The sequence below is a fragment of the Ascidia mentula genome, chromosome 8 (genome assembly GCF_947561715.1).
Source record: "Ascidia mentula chromosome 8, kaAscMent1.1, whole genome shotgun sequence".
In the NCBI taxonomy this organism is placed as follows: domain Eukaryota; kingdom Metazoa; phylum Chordata; class Ascidiacea; order Phlebobranchia; family Ascidiidae; genus Ascidia; species Ascidia mentula.
The window spans coordinates 7,477,679-7,492,284 of record NC_138573.1 but is presented as its reverse complement, the minus strand read 5'-3'; the positions used below and the strand labels follow the sequence as shown (position 1 = coordinate 7,492,284).

The window sequence follows — 14,606 nt, the reverse complement described above, 5'->3', positions numbered from 1 at the left end:
ACGCCCTTGGGCGTATTCAAGTTCGTGCATCGTAGAAAATCTAAGCTGCAACTAGTTCCGCTATTTGGTGAGCTAGTTAGCTAACGAACGCATCTGGTGATGCTTGTCGAGTTCGAACTTCAAATGCAAACTAGGCTTGTTTGCCAACATGAGGTATTGCATTTTTGAAGGACAGGCGTTGGGAGTGCCTTCTGGCAAGATTTTCATATTGTTGTACCTTCACTTAATTTTACTAAATTTTGGATGTAAAATGAAATTTTTCCTGGCAAAATGCTAAGTTTCACAAAAAGCAATGTTTAATAGAGACGTTTTAGTCTTCCTGTGCTTGCACTGTTCGTTCCATTTGTAAAGCAGCAAAGTATCGAAATATCGATTGCACGCTTCAAGGAGCAGTTGGAACGTTTTGGGGTTTTGTTTTTCAGGTTGCTTTTCCAAAGAATATTTTCAATGTTGCAATAATTATTTTGTTCTGTTTATGCAAATATAGATGTGTCACAATAAAACTGCCAACAATTTGCGCAATACGCGCCACTGGTACACTTAAGTCCGTGTAAACCAGGTGCGGTATCGCGTTTCAGTGAACGTGGGGATCTCACTGGATGCGGTACAGAAGTGAGCCATGTGCAGTGGACTGACTGTTTAAGGACCATTGAATTTCAAACTACGCCGGGTATTGCATGAGTGAGCGTCGGGCGAACTGCAGGTGTATGGTTGAGGTTTGCTGAACAAACAAGGTCAGAATTTAGACTGAATCACAGCAAAAAAGGTACATGTTCCCGTGCGGTGTGTCCAATCAGAATGGTAACATCAGGGTAGGAAGTCAGTGGCCCGTAAAAAGTGTGTTGTTACCTGCGAGAGAATATCAAGGTTGAAAGCAATTGTAATCATGAGACATAACGAAACTGGTAGGCAGCTGTAATCATCGGTACAATTTGGCTTTTAGTGGTAACTTGTATGGTGCAATAGTGTTTTGTTTTTCCGAAAAATTCCTTACGTAGCTAGACAGTCTGTTTACAGACTTTCAACGACGGAAGTAATTTGATACTTTGGCATCAATTGGAAGATTTTACACGGTTTCCAAGGTGTTTCCCGACCAGTGGAAACTGACTCAACCCCCAATGCGTCACATTCCTTTGGAAGGAAATATTAGTCCCAAGATGAGGTAGTTTGGCGAAAAAGCATCTCCGAGCTTTCGGCGATTATTGTCCGAATATAGAGAAGCACAAAGCCTTACTGGAGTAAACAAGCGATTTGACAATGTTTACGAGACAAATAACTCCCAAGAGCTATGAGCAATAGTGCACGTACCCAGTCAGCATTAAGGGGCATTACAACACCTTTCTCGTGTTTAGGAAAAAGGTTTTGTGGTAGATTGTGGCAGGGTTCTTAGTGGCGTTGGTCACGCGAGCACATATTTACAAGCAGGGGTAAATTGTGCCCAATTGATTTGTATTATCAGGTGGCAATTTTGGTTTGTCGCTGACGTTTGGGGCTTGGTTCCATTTGTTTGAGACGGAAGTTTGTAGTTGGCGCGGCGAAAATATTATGCGCTCTGGTCTTTTGACGAACTTCGTCAAACACCGAGTGCTATTGACATTAGAAGTGGTTGAACATTGATTTCGTTTTAGGACAATACCTTGATACATTTCCTTGGTCCCGTGAATTCAACACGATATGCTATTGTTTTTTGAAACGACAAGGAATTGTTATGCTGCCTTTAACTAAACCTACTCCATGAGATATCGCCGCCAAGTTTGAGAAGAAAGTTTAAGCACCAGACCAAGCTCTCCAGACTGCCGTTGTGGGTTGCGCTAAATCCGATCTTTTTGGAAGTGATGAAATCTTCGGCGCGATCGTTGGCGTAAACCTATGCGGTCGTATTGTGTGAATATCGGCCAACACGGTGACGCAGCCGTTGACTCAAGCATACTTCACGACAATGGCATTGGGCGTGACCAAAACTAGATGCTGTCGATTTGTTTACAGAGGCTTTTAATGTGAATGGAGATTTAAGAAAACGCACTGTGTGCCTGAAAGTAAAGTGGTGAGAATTGACGAATCGTTGTATAACCAAACTTATTTCGATGCTGTTTGCGATAACTCGACCAAAACAATGATGACCACATTTACGCCAGACGTCGTTCCCAAGGCTATTAACCCACTGTCTTCCTAACGGCTAGTAAACAGGAAAGCAACGAAATAGTTAAATGCTTTATGTTTTCAGTGATCCCGTGTGGCGTTAAAAACAGTCGTGGCTGGCGTCATGGTGAAAACAAATCGCATCCCCAAGTGACGCACAGTTTTGGTGACGTTTGTGTGCGATCGTGTTTTTCCGATTCACCCTCAAAAGCAATTACGAAACCACATAATATTCCCTCGGTCACACATTGGGCGCGAAGCCAGTCTCCCCGAGAATGTAACAATTTGGGGAAGCGGCAATGGCACTAAAATGATTGCCATCGGCATGCCTACAAGTTATCATTAGTTCAATATTAAGAAATAAATACGCTATTTTTGGACGAGTTATTATCGCATTAACATACCACAGCCTGTTCATGTGGCAGGATTCTCTCAGATAGCATTTTGCACGTGGTTTTGGCCAATGATAAACAACAGCCAAAATCCCTTTTTAACTAAAGTGACGCGATTTGGCCCACTGCGAGGCTAATTAGGGTAGACAAAATGCTGCAGAAAAGACCGCAGAAGTTCGGCTGCATTCGGGAGGCAGCAATCACAACAAGCTGTTTACCCTCGTCAGCGATGCGGGGTATGCAATCACGATATGGTAGATTGCAAGGTAGCCACTACGGTAATTTGCGTCCGAATGTTGGCGATTTTAATTGGACATTCTCCGTCGTTACAGTTTCTAAAAATAGATTTCAACGTGACGAGCGGTGGTCAGATGTCTGTGCACATCAGACACGGTTTGTGGGTTATGGGACAATCTGTTAGCGGCTAATGCCCCTTTTAAAGTTGTATTTTGTGAAAATAAGTTCTAGTACTTTCGTTAACAACAGGGAAGCGAAACTTGTGTTGAAATCGTTGTCGCAATAGACCCTTGTGGCTCGACAGATTTAGTTCGAAAAGGTTAGGTATCTCCGATTTCCTTGGCATGTAAAATAGTCTGACGCAAAATCTTATCTATACTTAGTGAATTCGCTTCACGCAAAACGTACAAGTTAGGGTCCGATAAATCCCCCTTTCGCAGGATGACGAGCGTCTTAAAACAGTTTGCCCGTGTGAGTTTCTGGGTCAAGAACCTCTGGTCATCTGAAGCGGAAACGGTTATCTTACAAAGGTGCGCAAAAATGGAGACAGTCCGCCCGTTTTAACTGTTATTTTAATTTTGGGGAGAAAAGAGTCGCCGTGATTCGACCCACGTTGGGCGGCAGCAAATCCTTTCCGCGCCGACCCGCTCCCGTCCCGTGTTTTAGCTTGTCACGTGTTATTGTGTTTTTTGCCCGTCGAAAATGATTGTGTGCGCCGATCTACGTAATCCTTATCTGACGGTAAAAGTTTTGTCAAACGTCTACCGGTGAATGACGTATTGCGGGGGCGACAAAAAAACTTTTTCTTCAGGCGTATAGCGTATATAAGTCGATGCCGTTTAAGGTTCTCACAAAATAAGCGGCGTCAGAGTCGACACGAAGGTGCAGCGAATGCGCAGCGCATTCGGGAGGGGTTGTTACTCTCAATGTGTATTAACATTTTGTCGTATTTTCAGATAACAAAAAGTAATAAGTTTCTTTGCACTGTTGGACTAAACAATGACGATCCCGACTCAAGTACTCCGCAGATGCGCGGGTAAATGCAACACGTTGAAACTAATAAACAGAGGCCTGCGAACCATCAGGGACAATGTCCCCGACGAATCTTCAGGACCAAACATGACAGCTCAATCGACGAATATATGTCAAAAGAGACGCAGGGCCAGCGCAACGTTTGCGAGCTCAGATGCGACGAGCCTGAGGCGCATCCCTCATCGCAGATTAAACGAGGTTGCAAAGGATTTGTTGCGCCCGGCGTTGGAGAAATGCGGCAAGTTGAAGGAGATGCTACAGATGAACGAAACTTCTGTACCGCAGACGAAAAGTTATTCCGCTATTCCCGGACCACGTGGTATCTTCTTTTTTGGGTCTGCGCTGGATTACACTCCTCTGGGAAAGTTTTCGCCGAAAATGTTCCACAAGGCCTTGCAAGATCGCCACAACAAGTAAGCATACCAAACCGGTGCAGAAAAACACCGAAAAAGCCAAACTTTTTCTAAAACAATGTTTACTTTATTGTCAGTTACGGAAAAATCTTCCGCGAGAAATTAATGAGCGAAGAGTTCTTGTACATTTCCGACCCCAAAGACATCCGGGTTGTTGTACAAAACGAAGGAAAAACACCTTGCCGTCCGCACCTCGAGGCAATCGTGAAATGCCGACACCAAGAAAATCTCCCAGTGGGAATCACAGCCATGCAAGGTACGTACTGGCATTTGCGGTGTTTGAGGAGACTACACCTATAAATCTTGCAGCTATTTCAAATCTCGTCTTTTCTCTAAAAACAGGCGTCGAATGGTTGCGCAACCGGAACGCCATAAACCCCGCTATCTCTCCAATGCACATTGTTACCAAATTCCGCAAGGCACAAAGTGAGGTCACGGACGACTTTATGTCGCACATGAAGAGGACTAGAGATCAGCAAACGGGCGAAATCAACAATTTCGAACAATGGCTCAACCGCTGGGCTCTCGAATCTATCGCCGTTGTCCTCTTGGATACAAGGTAAACACTTTAAATGTTAAGTCTGCGGGCACAACTGCCATAGATTTATTTTACAAAAGTTTGCCCTTCCGTAGTACTTGAAATTATATGCTAATTAATTTGCCATTGCAGACTCGGATTGCTTGAAAACTCGCAAGAAAAAGTCAACCCATGGGCGGAGAAGCTTCGAGAATGCATGGATATTTTTTTCGACTACGGTGCCCGTCTCACGTTCGGCGTACCCACTTGGAAGATTTTCAACACCAAAGACTGGCAGGTTTTCCGCCAGTGCCAACGCGACGAGTTTAAATATGCCGGGCTTTTCGTTGACAGGTAACGCAACACTTTAGGGCCTGGGAAAAACATATAACGAATGCATGAATAGCCTTGAGCAAAGTATTGCCGTTTGGCTGCATTTGTAATGTAAGCTATTATCCTTCGCAGAAAGCTGAAAGAGATCACGCAACGAGGCTCGGAGAAGAAAGACAGTGACATTCCAGACAGCCTGCTCGAACACGTAATAAACAACAAATCGCTCACCCGAGACGAGGCGCTCACTGTGTGTTTGGAGTTGTTGGCTGGTGGGATTGATACAACTGCCAGCGCGGCAATTTTCACTCTTTACCACCTTTCGGCGAATCCGAAACACCAGGAGCACTTGCGCAATCTATTGGAGAGCGAAGACGAGGAGGCGACAACAGGTGGTTGCCCAATGAAAGTGCACACGACCGAATTCTCCAAATACCTGAAGGCGTGCATTTGGGAATCACTTCGCCTTAACCCGTTGACTTACGCAAACATGCGCAAGACCAGCAAAGACCTGGTGCTATCTGGTTACAATGTGCCGAAGGGGACAACAGTGCGCTACACCTCGCATCTCATGAACTTGAAAGATGAGAAGTATTTCCCCAAGGGGGATGAGTTCTTGCCCGAACGATGGATGGACAGAAATTCCCCGAACAGGTAAATTTCTATGAAACAATGGATTGTGGTAAAAACGTGCGGTTGTGAAAACATATTAGGTTTATGGTCTTCAAACTTGTGTGTTTCTGGCGGTGAGTCAAAGCAATTTAAATCCTAACGACGTGCTTTGTCATTCAGATGTACTGAGCAATTCACATTCACGCCTTTTGGACACGGAGCTCGCCAGTGTCCAGGAAGAAGAGTCGCCGAGCAAGAGATGGATTTGCTCTTTCGGGCAGTTCTGAAGAACTACCGGGTCGAGTTTAAATACGGCAAAATGGAAACGAAAGTCAGACTGTTCAACAAAGCCGACAAGCCCGCGCAATTCAGTTTTGTTCCTTTGTAAGCTTTTATCTTGTGCTTTTTTGTTCCACGGTAATCACTTCATATATGTTAATTACTTTTTTCCACACTGCCCATATTTTGTACTTCTACTGTATATCGGTTACTGTTATTTATTTTTCTATTTTACCTTCCCAGTTGTGGTGCTACCAGTATCTTCCATTTTTCCTTTTTTTTGTTCACGCGTGAATGCGTTTATTTATTTATTCTTTCTTTTAATTTTATTTATTCGAGTCACTCGTACAACTATAAACATAACTGCGCAGAAAAGGGTTTTTCTACGTATTGCTTATTTGGTTGCTTGTGTTGGCGTTGAAATGTTTCAATAAAAATACGTTTAAATATACAATCAATGTTGTTTCTTGCGTTTCACAAACCTCAAATCTTAGTGCAAGACAAAAAAGGAAATTACTAATACCGAAAAGTGTCCAGAACCCCGTCGGCGTGACTGGAAATATAACATCGGGCAAAGTGTTTAGGTAGGAACAATCCAGCCATTCGAGTCCTGCCAGCACTTTACCAATGAGATATTTTTTATACTCTCAGCGAAAATGCACTAAACTTAGTTACGTTCAAAAAATGTCGCGAAAAAGCCATTGGTCTTTTCGTGACAGAAAGCAATTTACTTTTAGCTCACAATATTGCTTCTCTTGAGGCCAACGACTTGCAAAGTATTTGAACGTGCGTAGTTGGGCCTTGTGACTTCTTGGGCTAGAACTATTTTTCACACGATATATAACCTTTATCTCCTGCAGTGTGTTTTCGTACGAGCACGAATAAAATTCTATGTGACTTCCACCTGTGTCGTTGACCTCATCTGAATTTAAGTAAAAAGGAAATTTTGTTTTGTGTAACATAATGCCAGAACCTTCCGGAACCTCGTGAAGTGTTTTCTCTCGTCCTATATTTAACCGATTTGGGGGCTCATCCGAAAACATCGCCAACGCACATAAGTGTGTTACCTTGTCATCGTCGCTTCTACCTCATGACTCGCAATATGACGTAATGGAGTGAATGAGGCAACCCGGTGTTTGTAGTTGTCGGCAAAACCGCCGCGCTCCAATCGGCACCAATTTCATCTATTTCACTGTAAGTTGATCTTGGCCCTAAAGCCAGAGAACGACGGCGGGCTATTGTAGTTTTTAAAGCCAGTTCCTGTTGCACAATTGAGATCATGTTATCACATTGACCTCACGATATATCATAGGGTGTAACAGGATGTTTAGATGAAAAAAATTAAATTGTTTCAGGAAACTTGACTGTCCTAATAGGCATTAGTCACCATAATTTGGTAATTAGGATGTGGTAATCTGGCGAAACCTTGCCATGCTTGCTTTCGCCGAATACAAAAACAGGTAATTGAGCATTTCGCAACCCATATGTTGAGATGCGCAAACCCAATACGCAGATGATTGTATAACAGCAAAACGCAGACTTGGTGCCGCTGGAACAAACAAGCACCGGCAAAAACTACGTCACTCGAGCGCCGGTGACGTCAGATGGCGGGAATACGCAAATAAAATGATTAAAGAAGAACCATCATCAATGTGTGCTCAGGCATTTGACGCAAGGCTTGTAGAACAACCGGGGCGATTTCACAACTATCGGGCTGTAGTTCGTCAGCAAGGTTTTGTATTGGTGCAACGTTGCGCGCACGGGGTGATAACGGCTGGCCGAGTATCAGTAGCGGGCAAACACGTGGACGCCGCTATCTGCAGCAAGGACGTAATTGTGACAATCTGCCACTTTCAGGGCCGCAATTTCCCGCTTGCGAAATAAAGGCGATCGTTTTCTTTACCGAGAATGCGTTTGGCCCCGCCCCAATTGCGAGGCCATTGACCAATCAACATGTTTCACGATGTTGGCATGGCGAATTTGGATGTCTTTTACTCTTGGATCCCATAGTTGAATTTACTGGCGTGAAGCAATGGGACAAATCCCCTGCGACAATTATAGACTTGGCCACTGGTTTGGCATTTCCCTGTTGTCGCAACCAGAATTCAATTTCCAATTCCCTGCTTGGTGGTATTTTCCAAGGAATGCAAATCAACTATTGGGTCTTTTTTTAAAAGCTCTAACGTCTATGGGCGTGTGGTTTGAGAATGACAGACACGTTTATAACTGTGTCCGTAAACAATACAAGTTTTGTTCGTTCTGTCCTACTTACGAGCGTTACTTAGAAACGTTGCCAATACTGTTTCGTCATACACCAAGAATATCCAGTTTTATTACCGCCGACAAACCCATATTGGGAAGAAATTCTATGTTGGAAGCGTTACGTATATTTGCTTTGGTCTATTTCGTCAATCGAAAAATAAGCCCTTTTTTCTGATTCCCAAGATGTTGGAATCGTGGCGGTCAAACTGTAAAAATAAAATTGTTCCTATTGTTCCTCGCCCACGCGTTTGAGATTGTGTACATAGTATACACAGAACACGGCTGTAAACATTTCAAACAACGATCTATGTCGCTTGAGGAAATTTCGCAACGTAATGAAGGATGTGCTATTACAGAGAACATCATTTTGAGTCCGTCTGGACCATGATTGTCGAGTTAAAATGCAGGAAATGCGACTAACTCGTACGGAATGCAGTGAGTGCCCTCATCGACCTCAGCGATGGGCTAACGTCGGAAAGCAGCGCCTTTGAAAACCGCTGAATACCGCTAACGACATATATCAACAGTGTCGTCGATAGTAACAACTAATGCAAAGGCGATTGGGACTGTTGTTGAACGAAACACGGTCGCGTCACTTCATCGTCACAAAATCCGATGACGCAGCCAAATGATTGGCTCCCGCTCGAACACTTGTCGTAAATCGACGAGCTAACCGGCTTAAAATGGGTTGAAATCAGGCAGTTGCTGGAAGATGATCCTCGGCAAGCACACAAACCCGATCGCTAACCACATGTCCCGCGAGTCTCGCTCCAATTGTCTGTGAAGGTCCTTTTGTTAGACTTTCGTCCGCTTGTGTTTCGGAACAGTGAAACGATTTATCCGCTGACATTCACGGAAAGTACCTCGAGGGCTGGGAAGTGCCAGGCAAGCACGGATGTCGCTAAGATCACAACCAACTTCAAACCGCATGACTTTCAGTTAAGCAGGATTCCCCTTACAGTATTTTGGTTTAGTTTTGCTGCATAAGCAGTTAAACTGCTATTTGGGTGCTTTTATGTTGACAAAAGAGGAACAACGTGTCGTAATGTCCTACGTACGATTGTGCCAGAGTGGTTTCTCAACATATTTTTCAATGTTGCATCAACTCGCAGTACGGTTGCGCAACGCTTAACAAAAAGTCCAAAAAACGTAACAGGATAAAAAATGCCCTGGAACAAACGAAGCGGAACATTTTTCTCAGCAAGACGCGTCAACAAACGCATTTCGGTGGTAATCAAGTGCTCAACTTGCTTGTTAAGTGATCCGTAGCAACACCTCATACGATTCTGATTTTCCTGTTTCACGAAAACATGTTACAAACAAATCCATGCGTAACACAATCTTGTAAGCTAAATATTTATTTCGTAGTTTGATCGCTCATTCAATTGCCCGTAATACACAGATTCTTTGTTTTGGTTTAACAGATGGTACGAAATATTTTAGATTCTAATCAAAAGTGCTGGCATCATAGTTTCTACTGCCAAAATGGAACAGGAAGCATTTAAGCTTTGCCGCAATTACTGGAAATCCGTGGGAATTACCGGATTTATTGCGACCGCGTATCAGCGCGTGTGGCACGCATAAAAGGATGGGTCGCTCTGTAAACATTGCAGTGGCATCGTCAAACTTTGACAAGCTGAACGTCTCATTGGAAAAAGTTCGCATCATGAAATTCTATGCAACATATGTTTATTCACCTCACGATATACAGTAAAACGACATCGACATGCACAACGGTTCATATAGCACATATAATGAGACAATAAGTTATCCAAAATAGCGACAATAATTTTCGTAGCAGCGTTTGGTTTCGCTTTGCTTGAAATCTCTGCAGTGGCCGACGCCTCCTTCATACACGCATCTGTAAGACTTGGTCACTTTGCACTGGGGATATTCGCATGCGGTAGTAGCAATTTCTTCTGGCTTGCCGCAGAAGATCTCGCATCGCGCCGTCTCACTAAGGGCCACTGTTACGGCTGAACATCCGTAGGCACCACCTGAGACACATGCACGTTGACGTCTTCTTTCACCGATTCCACAAGATACGCTGCAGTTTCCATATGCTGTCCACGTGCTTAGGTCCGGGCAATTGCCAGTCCGGCAGTTTTGACTCTCCTCTCCACTTCCAGAGCACTTGGAACCTTCTGGAAGGCAGGATCGCATGCGTTTTTGATTTCCACCTCCGCAGGCGGCGTCGCACGGTCCCCACGAACCCCATGGACCGAAATAGGGACACTTGTGGTCATTGCACAGCTCCGTCTGGGTTGCGGCCTCGGACCCGCAGCTTTCATGCTTGTAGGAGACGCAGCGACGTTCCCTGGTACGTTGTCCGCCACCGCAGGTCGCTGAGCATTCAGACCATTTCTGCCAATGAGAGAGATAAGGGGCGATTCCTGAGAACTGATGAGCAAGCTCAGGTCTTGGGATGTAGCAGATTGAGCGCTCACAACATCCAGATAGGCTTCCTTTCAAAGGGTAGAAAGAACCGATGTCGTAGTTATGGTAAGGACAAGATGGCTCCTGTGGAATATATGCTGGCAGGTGGGCCGGGTTTCCGCCGGGGAGGCCGAAGACTGGGTGTTGATTTGGGAATGGAAAAGCCCCAGGGAAAACGCCAGTCGACGACAGGGGAGAATTTTGCGTGTGATATCTTCCGGCAGCAGCATTGCGTTTCCTGCCGATACCGAGAGAGTAAGCGAGTAAGTCAAGATTGTTTCCACCGTGGCTGGGAAACCCATAAGTGGGCCCCTGTGGTTCGGATTGAAGTTTTTCGAGGTAGTACCTCCAATTGTCGGCGGCCACCACACCCTCCAGAATAAGCTCGTAGTACCGCTGGCGCAAGCGCTGGGGCACCAATGTTAAGGTGATGTTTAACAAGTGGTCGTACAAGGTCTGGTAGGTCACTGAAGGGTCGACGACACACCCAGCCTGAAGGCAATTGTGGTAGTCATCAAGGAAATCAGCCGGCGATGAGTGTTTGTTTAAGGGGAGACACACCGGCTGGCCATACATATCACGTGCGATTGGTGTTGGATTTCTGTACCTATCTTCGCCAGCTCGTACTTTCACGTGGTGGAGTCGCGCTGGGTAGAAACATCCCAGGCCAGCTCGGAAGCAACCGCCAATGAAAGAGCACTCGTCAGATGTAATGCCTTTGAAAAAAACTTGCATCAAATTTTCGTAACCGAACCCCGTTGTACAAACAGGAAATTATCTTTGTCAAGATTTTGTCTGGATACGACATGAATCGGAAAATTAGATTCAAGAGGGGATGAAAAATAACTGTTACCTCTCCAACCAGCTCTTTTGGGGTTAATACCGATGTATCGGAATACGTCGACCATATAACACCCGGGGTTAGGCTCTGCGATTTCTGCTTTGTTTTGCCTGAGTAAACACTGTGTGTATAACCCGTTCCACTCTTTTCCACTCTGCGAAATGAACCCAGATTACTTCATATGTAACAACGTTGTTTTTCACAATTTGTTTTGACCATAAGAAGATGTTTCGTGCAACGTACTTAAACTTACCGTTTGCAAGTAGTTGCGCACGATGCGATGAAAGGCTACGTTCCTAATAGCAAGATGACAAGTAGGGACTCCTGGCAGGACGCCGTATCCGATTGCTTGCCTCAGGGTCGCCAGCTCCACGTCGAAATAACAACCTGGTTGTGAGTGACAAGCGAGCCTGTTGTTTTCCAGACTCGGGTTGCTGCTACTACACGCAGTTCTGAAAAGTAATTTAGTGTCAGTTCGGTCTAACGTTTTCGATTCCCGGTATAATAACTAATTTAGGAAGACAACTAACGTGCATGAGGGGATATGGCATGTTACTTTAGTATATCTATTCGTTGTAAGATACAAACTTAAAATGTATCTGCTGTGGGGAAAAATTGCATTGCCAATATGTAAACTTTTAATATAGCAGACGCATTGTAGCTGTGGATTTAATCCTTTGCGTTGCGACATGCACTTCAACACAGAATAACAGAACATAAGTGAATGATTACCTTTGGCAGTAGGGTATGTCCACAGGGGGCTCGAGAAGTTTAAACAAATGGGGATTGTGGGGGTTGACGCCGCAGTTGTCGGGGAACTTCTTTGGACAAGGTTGGGGGAAGGGGGGCAGGATCGGGGGAAGTCCAGCGGAGGGATATGGGTAAAGCCCGCCTCCAACTAATTGCAGAAAACAAAGTCACATTCACTGTGACTAAAACCACCTTAGAAAGTCTTACCTCCACCGAAACTCCGCCCTGCTACTTTGTTGCCATTCATACTTTCCAGAGTGGACATCGGCACTGGAAAAATAGCAAACAATTATAATAAGTTTATGGAATATTTTCAAGACAGCAAAATTATACGCTTTAAGGTTATTGCGGTGAGGTTTTGTTCAACGATATTCAGCAGAAAACACTTCGGAAAGCAAATTCTAAGAAACAAAGACCCAAATAAATGACTGCAAATATATTTACCAACATAAGAAATGGAGCCAATCACGTTTAATAGTTAGCTGTTTCAACCTAATATAACGACTAAATAGTGTTCACGAAGTCTTACTTAGATGTTTTGCTAGCTAGATCGTTGTTTGTCACAGCAACTGTGTATGTTTACCAGTGTTAAAAATGTGTTTACGCCTTGCCACTGTAGAGCAACATCACCACCTTGTGGTAAAAAATTAATAGCCCTAAAGACATGTTTCAATGTTTCGTATTTTATTACTTGTTTGTCTACTACAAAAAAGCTTACAACCGTAGAAACAAAGGGCTCGTCCGACTTACAGAATTTTCCGTAGCAGCCCCCGTTGTGGGATTCGCAATGCTCAGGGCATTCATCGTCGCGTCCAACCGGGCCTTCTGCTTTGCACGGGTTCTTGTAGCACACCAACTTGGCCTCTGCACAATGATTAAGAAGTTTAACGGTAACAAATTTAGTGTTTCATGCAGCTCGCTGGACCGGAATGCCTTGGCTGTGAAGCCAATAAACCTATATAACAACAGTTATATGTTGCGAAATACTTACTATCGTTGAACTTTCCACTCCTTATGTGTTTTTCAATGAGGTCACACTTATCTAAACAAAATAACCGGGTTTAAGTGTTTTATGTAATTTTTAGATAAAAAGAGCAAAATACCAATTTACGCAAATCAGAAGATTAATCAATTTTTAAAATTAAAAACAACCCACCTCCATTTACAGCTGTTGCCGTGATCGCGAGCAGCGAAGTTAACAAAAATAATCTTAGCATCTTCTCTTTGTTTCAGAGCACGTTTGTTGCTAAAGTTCTGATTGCAATATCCACTACAAAGGCTTTCCGTTGAACCCTTATCTTAGTGGCGAATGCATGTAACCACAGAGCGGTTTTATTCCTATATATAAGCAGCGCCGATGGTGGAACTGGTGATTAAGTGCGCCGTTCCTGTATCCACGAGCTCAAATTTTAGCTATTTAAAATAATTAAAATTAGGTTGTCTTCCAATCACGTACAGAATGATTACCGATGACCGAACCGGGAACTATATAATGCTTACTGTGTAGCGAGCGTATAATTTTCTGCATTTCCGAATCTCCACGTTATCCGACACGAGTTCTACGCGACGTGCCATTTCGAGACCGGCAATTATTCGAGGAAGAATAACTGTGTCCTTCGTTGCCGTTGCAGTGCGCAGACGTAAATTACACTTGTCGTGCATCTATTTTTATATGTCCCAAATCGAAACCAATAAAAAATCTATATTGCATATGCATGATGTGTCGCTCAATATATGTTTTTTGTCGTTTCACCAAAACCACCAGTTTGACACGATTTTTGCGTTGTGTTCAGGTGGTCGTGCAGCAATAACCCTCGATGTCTCACTTCCAAATCACCTTGTTTGGATCACATCGCTCTTATGCCAAAACTCATAACAGTGTTTACCAGTGAAAAATTTGGCAGTGCTTGCCAAAAATGAAAAAAAAATCATGAACCAGTGTGAGAAAGCGTGAATGTCAGATGATTGCATTATACATACTACCGATCTTAAAATTTTTGATTTTCAAAATTAGGTTATGTTTCCTCAGCAGATAGGGTGTTTTACCATTACAGCCCGTCCTGAAAGCGTCGTTTGCTGGAGAGATTAGCATTTTAAAAGCGCAGAGCAAAATGCGCATTTTTTGCAATGTTAAACATAACTGTTTCAGCACAAGTAGATCTTTCCGTTCGAATTTGTCTGCAATAACGTTTCTTCTCACAAAGCAGTGGAATGTTGATATTGCATCTCCGCTACAAAGTGGTAACGCAACGTTGATTAATTCGGCAAAATGTCAAAAACATAAACTTTCAAGAAGCATCAAAAGCTGGAGTGAACGAACGGTTTTACTTTAAAAAGGCAAAATTTTCTTATGCAAAATAAACCGA

General features: G+C 43.8%; 2 protein-coding genes across 2 annotated transcripts; one reads left to right on the top strand and one right to left on the bottom strand.

Moving 5' to 3' along the window:
• Positions 1 to 3,638: 3,638 nt before the first annotated feature.
• On the top strand, positions 3,639 to 6,405 carry LOC145910581 (cytochrome P450 CYP12A2-like). Its single transcript, XM_082997766.1, has 6 exons — positions 3,639 to 4,213; positions 4,291 to 4,469; positions 4,556 to 4,772; positions 4,884 to 5,084; positions 5,196 to 5,714; positions 5,853 to 6,405. Exons 1-6 carry the CDS (start codon positions 3,768 to 3,770, stop codon positions 6,058 to 6,060), a joined length of 1,770 nt encoding a protein of 589 aa, XP_082853892.1. The 5' UTR covers positions 3,639 to 3,767; the 3' UTR covers positions 6,061 to 6,405.
• Positions 6,406 to 9,893: 3,488 nt separating this feature from the next.
• LOC145911522 (uncharacterized) lies at positions 9,894 to 12,733 on the bottom strand. The gene is made up of 6 exons (XM_082998903.1): positions 12,685 to 12,733; positions 12,448 to 12,510; positions 12,223 to 12,388; positions 11,744 to 11,942; positions 11,503 to 11,644; positions 9,894 to 11,365 (listed from the first exon to the last, which is right to left on the bottom strand). Exons 2-6 carry the CDS (start codon positions 12,503 to 12,505, stop codon positions 9,981 to 9,983), a joined length of 1,950 nt encoding a protein of 649 aa, XP_082855029.1. The 5' UTR covers positions 12,506 to 12,510; positions 12,685 to 12,733; the 3' UTR covers positions 9,894 to 9,980.
• Positions 12,734 to 14,606: the final 1,873 nt, after the last annotated feature.

What these genes read in the sequence shown, in the direction of transcription:
- LOC145910581 (XM_082997766.1), top strand. Translation starts at nt 3,768, where the DNA reads ATGACGATCCCGACTCAAGTACTCCGCAGATGCGCGGGTAAATGCAAC. An exon ending in GGGAATCACAGCCATGCAAG is followed by an intron (nt 4,470 to 4,555) that starts GTACGTACTGGC and finishes CTCTAAAAACAG; the next exon opens with GCGTCGAATGGTTGCGCAAC. An exon ending in GCCGGGCTTTTCGTTGACAG is followed by an intron (nt 5,085 to 5,195) that starts GTAACGCAACAC and finishes TATCCTTCGCAG; the next exon opens with AAAGCTGAAAGAGATCACGC.
- LOC145911522 (XM_082998903.1), bottom strand. Translation starts at nt 12,505, where the DNA reads ATGTCCACTCTGGAAAGTATGAATGGCAACAAAGTAGCAGGGCGGAGT. An exon ending in AGGGCGGAGTTTCGGTGGAG is followed by an intron (nt 12,389 to 12,447) that starts GTAAGACTTTCT and finishes TTCTGCAATTAG; the next exon opens with TTGGAGGCGGGCTTTACCCA. An exon ending in GACATACCCTACTGCCAAAG is followed by an intron (nt 11,943 to 12,222) that starts GTAATCATTCAC and finishes ATTACTTTTCAG; the next exon opens with AACTGCGTGTAGTAGCAGCA.